Source organism: Heterodontus francisci, chromosome 10 (assembly GCF_036365525.1).
Source record: "Heterodontus francisci isolate sHetFra1 chromosome 10, sHetFra1.hap1, whole genome shotgun sequence".
Classification (NCBI taxonomy): Eukaryota; Metazoa; Chordata; class Chondrichthyes; order Heterodontiformes; family Heterodontidae; genus Heterodontus; species Heterodontus francisci.
In genome coordinates this window covers 65,441,156-65,451,028 of record NC_090380.1, presented here as the reverse complement: position 1 = coordinate 65,451,028, position 9,873 = coordinate 65,441,156, and the positions used below count along the sequence as shown (strand labels likewise).

General features: G+C 41.7%; 1 protein-coding gene across 3 annotated transcripts in view; it reads left to right on the top strand.

Moving 5' to 3' along the window:
- Positions 1 to 9,154: 9,154 nt before the first annotated feature.
- LOC137374482 (uncharacterized protein CXorf38-like) overlaps positions 9,155 to 9,873 on the top strand; it is a 129,056-nt gene continuing 128,337 nt past the window's right edge. For 2 of the 3 annotated variants that reach the window (XR_010975822.1, XM_068040653.1), the window contains exon 1: positions 9,156 to 9,493. Coding sequence is in view for 2 of the 3 variants with exons in the window: in XM_068040653.1 (XP_067896754.1) it covers positions 9,290 to 9,493 (204 nt within the window). In the remaining variant the exon portion in view is untranslated. Of the gene's footprint in view, positions 9,494 to 9,873 lie in introns of all 3 variants that reach the window. The other variant, XM_068040654.1, reaches the window with a different exon arrangement.

The following is a 9,873-nucleotide window of genomic DNA, read 5'->3' as shown; positions in this document are numbered from 1 at the left end:
TACTCGATGACTGAGCTTCCACAGCCCCCTGGGGTAGAGAATTCTAAAGATTCACAATCCTGAGTAAAGACATTTCTCCTCATCTCTTTCCTAAGTGGCTTCCCCCTTATTTTGAAATTGTGTCCCCTGGTTCTAGACTCCCCAACCAGAGGAAACAGCTGCATCTACCCTTTCAATCCCTTTAAATATTTTGTAGGTTTCGATGAGATCACCTCTCATTCTTCGAAACGCTAGAGAATACAGGCCCAGTTTCCCCAATCCCTATTCATAGGACAGTCCCGCCATCCCGGGAACAAGTCTGGTGAGCCTTCATTGCACTCCCTCTATGGCAATAATATCCTTCCTAAGGTAAGAGGACCAAAACTGCACACACTACTCCAAGTGTGGTTTAACCAAGGTTCCATACAATTGAAGCAGGACTTCACTACTCTTGTACTCAAATCCTCATGATAAAGACTAACATACCATTAGCCTTCTTAATTGCTTGCTGCATCTGCATGTTAGCTTTCAATGACTTATTGACAAGGACACCCAGGTCCCTTTATACATCTACACTTTCTAATCTCTTACCAGGAGCTTCAACAGGATGTTGCCTGGGCTGGAGCATTTCAGCTATGAAGAGAGACTGGATAGGCTGGAGTTGTTCTCCTTAGAGCAGAGAAGGCTGAGGCGCGACCTGATTGAGGTATACAAAATTATGAGAGGCGTGGATAGAGAGAAACATTTTCCCTTAGCGGAGGGGTCAATAACCAGGGGGCATAGATTTAAGGTAAGGGGCAGGAGGTTTGGAGGGGATTTGAGGGAAAAAAATTTCACCTAGAGGGTGGTTGGAATCTGGAACACACTGCCTGAAGAGGTGGCAGAGGCAGGAACCCACACAACATTTAAGAAGTATTTAGATGAGCACTTGAAATGCCATGGCATACAAGGCTATGGGCCAAGTGCTGGAAAATGGGATTAGAATAGATAGGTGCTTGATGGCCAGCATAGACACGATGGGCCGAAGGGCCTGTTCCTGTGCTGTATAACTCTGACTCTTTGAACATTTAAGAAATACTCTGCACATCTGTTCCTTCTACCAAAGTGGATAATCCCACACTTTTCCACATTATATTCCACCTTCCATGTTCTTGCCCACTCACTAAGTCTGTCCAAATCCCCTTCAGGCCACTTTGCATCTTCCTCACAACACCCATTCCCACCTAGTTTTGTGTCATCTGCGAACTTGAAAATATTACATTTGGTCCCCACATCCAAATCATTGATATATATTGTGAACAGCTGGGGCCCAAGTACTGATCCCTGCGGTATCCCACTAGTCACAGCGTGCCAACACGAATGATCCGTTTATTTCTACTCTCTGCTTTCTGTCTGTTAACCAATCCTTAATCCATGCCAGCATATTATCTCCTTTCCCATGTGCTTTAATTTTGCTAACCAACCTCCTGTGGGAGACTTTATCAAAGCCTTCTGAAAATCCAAGTATACTACGTCCACCAACTCCCCTTTCGCAATTCTGTTAGTAACATCCTCAAAAAACTCCAACAGTTTCATAAAACATGATTTGCCATTCATAAATTCACGTTGACTAAGCCCAGTTAGATCAGTATTATCCAAGTGATAATCTGTAAGAACCATTCCAGATTCTATATAATTTTGGAAGATGATCACCAATGCATCCACTATCTCCATAGCTATCTCTTTCAACACTCTGGGATGTAGAATATCAGATCCCAGGGACTTATCAACCTTTAGCCCCATCAATACAATCTTCTTACTAATACTAATTTCCTTCAATTCCTCATTCTCCCTGGTCCTTTGGATCTCTAATTCTGGGAGATCTCTTGTATCTTCCTCAGTGAAGACAGACACAAAATAATCATTTAGCTTCTCCGCCATTTCTCCATTCCCCATTATAAATTCTCCTGGCTCTGCCTGTCTTAGCCAAACGTTTCTTTTTTTACGTACATGTAGAAGTTTTACATCCCGTTTTTATATTTTTTGCTAGCTTACATTCATATTCTATTCTCCCTTTCTTTATCAGTTTCTTTGCCCTCCTTTGCTGCATTCTAAAATCCTCCCAAACCTCAGGTTTACTACTATTTCTGGCAACTTTATAGGCCTTTTCCTTTAATCGTATACAATCCTTAATTTCCTTTGTTATTCACAGTTGACTGCCTTTACTTTAGGGGTGTTTGTGCCTTGAAAGAATGTATAGTTGCTGTAAACTATGTAATAGTTCTTTAAAAACTATCCATTGCCTATGCACTGTCATATCTTTTAATGTATTTTCCCAATCCACCTCAGTCAATTTGCCCCTCATACCTTCATAATTTCCTTTGTTCAAATTGAACACCCTAGCTTCAGACTGAACTACCTCACTTTCAAACATAATGTAAAATTCTATCATATTATGGTCACTCATCCCTAAAGGTTCTTTTACAACAAGATTATTAATTAGCCCATTCTCATTACATAATACTAGAACTAAAATAGTTCTCTAGTTGGTTGCTCAACATACTGCTCTAGAAAACCATCCCTAACACACTCCAGAAACTCATCCTCCACAGCATTAGTGCTCATTAGGTTTAACTAGTCCATATGCAGATTGCAGTCACCCATAATTACTGTATTACCCGTGCTATATGCTTCTCTAATCTCCTGATTTATACCATGCCCCACACTACCACTTTGGTGGCCTATAAGCAACTCCTACCAATGTTTGCTGCCTCTTGCTTTTTCTTAGCTCCACCCAGATTCCACATTTTGTTCTTCTGATCTGAGATCCTCCCTTAATAATCCCTTACCAGCAACGCAACACCACCTCCTTTTCCTTTGTGCCTGTCCTTCCTAAATGTCGAAATATCCTTGACTATTCAGTTCCCAGTCTTGGTCACCCTGTAGCCACATTTCCGTAATGGCAATTAGATCATACCATTTACCTCTACTTGGGCCTTTAAATTATCTACCTTGTTGCAAATGCTGCATGCATTCAGATAGAGTGCCCTTAACCTTGTCGTCTTGACATTCTGCATTCTAAGCCTAGTTGATGCTCATCTTTGTTCCGCCTGCCTTCTAATGTCACTTGCTACTTTTCTACCTCCTGTTACCAGCTTTACTTCCTTCCAATTTGAGCTACCCCTCAGGTTCCCATCCCCCTGACAAGCTAGTTTCTACCCTGCCTGACAGCACTAGCAAATCCCCCTGCGAGGATGTTAGTTCTGGTCCTGTTAAGGTGTAGCCCATCCATCTTGTACAGATCCCACCTGTCCCAGAACCAGTCCCAATGCCTCAGAAATCTGATTCTCTCCCTCATACACCAATTCTCCAGCCACATGTTTAAATGATCAATCCTCCTATTTCTATGCTCATTAGCACATGGCATTGGGAGTAATCCTGAGATTACTGCTCTTGAGGTCCTGCTTTTTAATTTCCTTCCTAACTACCTAAAATCTGCTTTCAGGACCTCGTCTCTCTTCCTACCCATGTCATTGGTACCAATGTGGACCATGACCTCTGGCTGTTCACCCTCCCCCAGAAGGATATCCTGCAGCTCCTCTGCGATATCCTTGACCCTGGCACCAGGGAGGCAACACACCATCCTGGAGTCATGTTTACTGCCATAGAAATGCCTGTCTGATCCCCTGACTATTGAATCCCCTAACACTATTGCTCTTCCACTCTTCTTCCTCCCCTCCTGTGCAGCTGAGCCACCCGTGGTGCCATGGACTTTGCTGTGGCTGCATTCCCCTGAGGAACCATCACTCTCACCAGTATCAAAAATGGAAAACAGATTAGCAAGCAAGATAGACTCAGGGGACTCATGCACTGCCTGCCTAGTTCTCTTAGACTGCCTGGCGGTCACCCATTCCCTCTCTGCCTGCATGTTCCTAACCTGCAGTGTGATCACATCCCTAAACGTGCTATCCACATAGTCCTCTGCCTCATGGATGCACAACAGTGAATCCAGCCACTGCTCAAGCTCCGAAACCCAGAGCTCAAGCTTCTGCAGCCAGTGACACTTCCTGCAGATGTGTTCGTCTCGGACATAGGATGCGTCCAATGACTTCCCACGCTCTGCAGGACGTACATTCCATTTGGCCGAGCTGACCTGCCATACCGTAACTTTAAAAACTTTTATTACAATGAGAAGTAGAATAACTTACCAGTTACTCACCAGTCAGCTTCTTCCCCTGTACCAAAGAGAGAGGCAGCTACTGGAAGCTGAAAAAAGGTAGAAGAAAGAAAGGAGCCCTTCCCCTCCCCACTTTACACTCCGTGCACTCAAAGCAGATTTCGGTGCAGTCAATTTTTTTTTTCTTAATTTATAGTGCCCCTCCTTGCCGAACTCCCTTCTTCACATTCTGTGCTTCCAGCAACACTCAGTGCAGACAAACAGCACTGAGAGTCCCCTGAATTTATACTCTGAAAACAATGCTGTGTCAGCTCTGCTAGAGCTCAGAAACCAGTTTAACTAGTTACCTAATTAACTAGCTACAGATATTCTGAGTGTTTCTATACACTTGTTTAAAACTGCAAGAAACCTAACTTACCTCTTAACTGAAACAGGAATTTCAATTAATTGCTAAATGTAAACAAAACAAAAACAATTCTTGAGAGATTAACCCTACAAATACACACACTTATCAAACTTCCTTCTTCACACTCTGTGCCTCCAGCAACACTCAGTGATCAAGAACACTTAAGAAACAAAATCTGTACTGTTATTTGTTATTTATGGGCTAGTATGCTTGAGTTAAGATACAATTTCTTACTGGAGAATACACAGGAATGAACAACTTTATAAATCCATGATTGAGAGGATGCAACTAACAGGTAAAATTAAGCAGATTGGGCTCTTTTCTCTGGAAAAGAGGAGACCTGAAGGTTTTGATAATTATGCAGGGATTTGATAGGATGAATATGGAAAAAGTTTCCACTTGTGTGTGAGTCCAGAACAAGGGGGCATAAATGTCTAATAGTCATTAACAGATCAAATAAAGAATTTAGGAGTTTTTTTTTTAGAGTGGTGAGAATGTGGAACTTGCTGTCACATGTTGTGATTGAAGCAGTTAGTACTGATGAACTTAAAAGGGAAGCTTGATGCATATGTGAGGGACAAGGGAATATCAAGGCAGGATACTTTGAGAAGGACGTGAAGGCTTTGAAGAAGTACAGAGGAGATTTATTGGTCTGATTCCAGAGACGAGGGATTACAGTTATGTGGATACACTAGAGGAGCTGGGGTGTCCTCCTTAAAGCAGAAAAGGCTAGGAGTAGATTTGATAAAGTTGTTTAAAAGCATAAAGGGCTTAGACAGAGTAAATAAAGAGAAATGCCTTCCAATGGCTGTTGGTCAATAACCAGAGGCAAAACTTTAATGTGATTGACAAAAGAACCAAAGGCGACATGAGGAAAAGCTTTTTTTTTACACAATGAGTGGTTCGGATTTGATAGGGTGGTGGAAACAGATTAAATAGTCACTTTCAAAAGAGAATTGGATAAATACTTGAAGGGAAAAAATTGCAGCAATCTTGATAAAGATGAGGGGCAGTAGGACTAACTAGATTGCTATTAGAAAGAGCTGGCACAGACTCAATTTGCCAAATAGCATCCTTCTGTGCTGTTTTGTTCTATGATAGGAAGAGGGAATTGGAGTGGAAGAGGACTTGTGTGGAGTATGAATACAGGCATAGACCATTTGGGCCAAATGGCCTGTTCATTTTGTTGATTTTATGTATTTTTAAAAAAATTATGTAGGATTCTCCCAGCATTTCAGAAGGCTGTAAAATAACATGCTGGTAGACATTGTGTAAAGGCTCAGCTATTTTGTTCAGATTTGTTTACAAATAAATGAATATCGAAGCAAAATGATTACTGAATGCTAATGCAATGTAACTAAACCTACACATGTATGAACTGCCTGACTTTGTTTTAAAAACAAGATGATACAAGTCTGAAATTTCTCATTCTGTTTTATAATTTCCTGAACAAACCATCCTTAAAGTCTGAGTATAGTTGACAATTTATTTCCACATTCTGGTCAATTTTGTGCTGTGGACCAAGGTTCTACTAGGAATTGGGTTGAAACTGCCTCAGTTTATTTCACAAAGATTACTTACATCTAGCAGAGAACAGAGACTCTCATGGATGTGAACCAATGTCTGAGAAGTTGCAAGTATTGTCTTAATTCCCTGTGCTGCCCACTCCCCTCCTTACTGGACTCCTTTCAAGAATGATCACATTGTTATCCATCTAAATACCCCAATCATGCTAGAAAGAATGAATCAATTTAGTAACTTGTATTGTATTGACATTGTCACCATGTGGTGCATTTGAATGGCTCTGTATGGATCAGCTCCCAATTTTCTCTTTGTTTCTGTTTGGAAATAGCTGCCTTAAACTCCACAACTTCCTCTAACTTGGCAGAGATCAGAAATGACCACAGGGAGCAGATTGTAACAGTGATTCAACGTCCTATCATTCCTTGACACAACATACTAGAACACCAAGAGCCATCAGAAGTTCTCTGTAAAGTTACTCAGTTTAATGTACAATTAATTTCTCTTGTTTTTATTTCTTAAATAACCAGTTAACCTGCTTTTGGTGGTGGTCGAGGGATATGCCCTTCTTCATATAGTGCCGTGGGGTCTGTAATGTTCACCCAAACCAACCTGAAAGATGATGCCTCCAACAATGCAGCCATCGATCTCTACTGCCTTGAAGTCTAGATTATATGCTCAAGTCCTGCAGTTAGCTTGAAGAAATGTCCTGCTGATTTAAATAAAGAACATTACCACTGAGCCAAGCTGGGAATGGAAACAAATGTAACATCAAGGATAGAAAACTGATTGGCAGACAGGTGTACCCCAGCTGTCAGTACTGGGTCCATTTTTGTTCTCAGTATTTTAGACTTAGATTTAGACTTGGGTACAGGGAACACAATCTCAACATTTACTGATGACAAAAAGTAGGGGGTTAGTAATGATGCTGAAGCATGTGGATGGACAGAAGAACCTTAGGCATCACATATTCCCTAAAACTGCATATGCAGTTGAATAAAGCAATAACATGACCACCGATGTTTGGGTTTTATAAATCGGAGCATAGAGTGTTGACAAAAATGATAAATTTATACAAAACAGTGGTACAGTGGTACAGTACATAATAAGGTCCACCAGAAGAAAAACAACTTGTATTGTTATAGCACCTTTAACACAATAAGACGTCCCAAGGCACTTCACGGAGCACTATAAAATAATGTATGACACCAAGCCACGTGAGATATTAGCTCAGATGACCAAAAGCTTGATCAAAGAGATAGGTTTTAAGGAGTGTCTTAAAGGAGGAAAGTGAGGTGGAGAGGCAGAGAAGTTTATGGAGGGAATCCTAGAGCCTGGGGCCTAGGCAGCTAAAGGCACTGCCACCAACGGTGGATCATTTAAAATCAAGGATGCACAAGAGGCCAGAATTAGAGGAGTGCAGATATTTTGGAGGGTTGTGGGACTGGAGCAGATTACAGAGTTGGGGGATGGGTGTGGTGGGGCCATGGAGGGATTTGAAAACAAGGATGAGAATTTTAAAATCAAGACGTTGCTTGACTGGCAGCCAATGTAGGTCAGCAAGCACAGGGATGATAGGGGAACAGGACTTGGTTTGAGTCAACACACGGGCAGCAGAGTTTTGGATTCCCTCAAGTTTATGGAGGGTAGAATATGGGAGACCAACCAGGAGTGCACTGGAATAGTCAAGTCTAGAGGTAACAAAGACATGATGTAAAGGATGGGAAACCATAACTAGGAGAACTTTGAATACTTGGGACTATTTCTACTGGGCAAAGAAAGCTAAGAGGAAATTTAATAGAAGCTTTTTAAAAATTAATAGCTTTGAAAGAAATTTCCTGCGGTTGAGGAGTGAATAATATCTTACTAAGACAATGAGGAGGGGTATTAAGAGAAATTCTTTTACTAAGTTGTTTCAGTATGGAATGCTTTGCCACATGGAGTGTTTGAGACAGAGACCATTGCATCTTTTACTGAAAAATTGGATGAATATTTGAAACAGTGGAAATACAGGACTATGGCAAGAATACTTCTCTAGTATAGAGATGGCATCCTTCTGCATTGTAAAGATTTATAATTCTAGTTCTGTGTTCAAAATAATGAGGGGTCTGGACAGATTAGATAGGGCGAAACTGTTCCCATTGGCGGAAGGCTCGAGAACCAGACCACACCAATTTAAGGTGATTGGCAAAAGGGCGACATGAGGAAACACTTTTTTACGCAGTGAGTGGTTAGAATCTGGAATGCACTGCCTGAGTGTGTGGTGGGGGCAGATTCAATCAAGGCTTCAAAAGAGAATTGTATAATTATCTGAAGACAAAACATCTGCAGGGTTACAGGGGAAAAGGCGGGAGTGGGACTCACTGAGTTGCTCTTGCAGAGAGCCGGCATGGACTTGACAGGCCAAATGGTCTCCTTCTGTGCTGTAATCATTTTATGATTCTAGTTCTTATATGCACCAATACCAGTCAAGGCTATGGCTCCTGATCCATTGTGACATCAACAGAAAGACCATTTTGTCCAGGTGTACAGGCACATCCTCGCCCCGACACCCTTGATTTTTCTGTCCTTATCCCCCAAGTTTTCATTCACCAGTACAGGTTGCAGTAGACTCTGGAGAGCTTTTCTCTGCTCGGACACGCTATCCACCTCCAACCTGGTAGATATTGCCTGTCATCTTGCAGTGCTCTGGCTTTTAAAAAAAAAGTTACAAATTCAGCAAACAACTAATGAATAAATCTGAGCAACATATAGCAGGAAAAGCAAGAATAAAAAGGATAGAGAGACAGAGATGACAAGTAGGTGAAGTGTGTGACAGTCATACCAACAGAGGAGGAAACGAGAAAAGAATTAAAGTAAACTCCCCAATTACACGAAGGGAGCCACCATTCTGCTGCTGATTTATGACTCAGCCTTTGGAATATTGTTGTAGACTTGAGTCTCGGCGCGGAGACCCCGTGAATTCTCCGATCTCGAATCAGTATATTTGTGAAATGCTTGTCTGCTGCCTGTGCATAAAGTCTGGAGTTCTGCGGCTCCCAATCTTACTTCCGCACTTTCTGCTCAGCTGGCAGGCTGCGCACGCAGCAGCCACACACTCAGATGTGACCGGGTCAAAGTTCCAAGGCCGAGACAAATGAAAAGCAATAAGTGACGGATCAGCACCTTTGCACACAGCCAGCTAAGCAGTTTGAAAGTGACATTAATTTTGTTTGTTTGAAGCAATAATGCAATCGGAGCTGAGTATTCGTCTTAATGATGAAGGATACAAAAACTGGATTAAAGCAGGCTTCTGTCTGCAGAAAATCAGAGACTGTCTAATGGGTTTTGTCAACACCGAAATGGAACAGTTTCACCAATTTCTTCTTCGCACTAACTCGTTTCTGCAGCAAGAAGTCTGCAAGAATTTTTGCAGACCCCAAAGAACACAAGTGAGTAAATAGGAATCAGGATTTGCACTAATAACGATTCTATAAGGAAACTTGCAGGAATGGAACTATCAATTGTATCCGTTGTACCATCCATTCAAAGTGAAAGCGTTGCTCGTCATCCTTAATTGCCCTTTGAAGTATTTTCATTCCTCACAAAGATATAATTTGATACTTATTTGTATACTGCATTGAAATAATTCACAGTGTCTTCCTGGGTTCATAAGTATTGAGAGATTGATGGTTAACCAACTGTATCAGTTATTGTCCCGTGCTGCCTGGAAAAGTGAGCTCGGTTGCTGGTGGGTGGAAATATACAACTGCAAGTCTCGTCAGCAATTTCCCCATCTCTCATTGTCGGGATAACGCAGCACGACACCGAT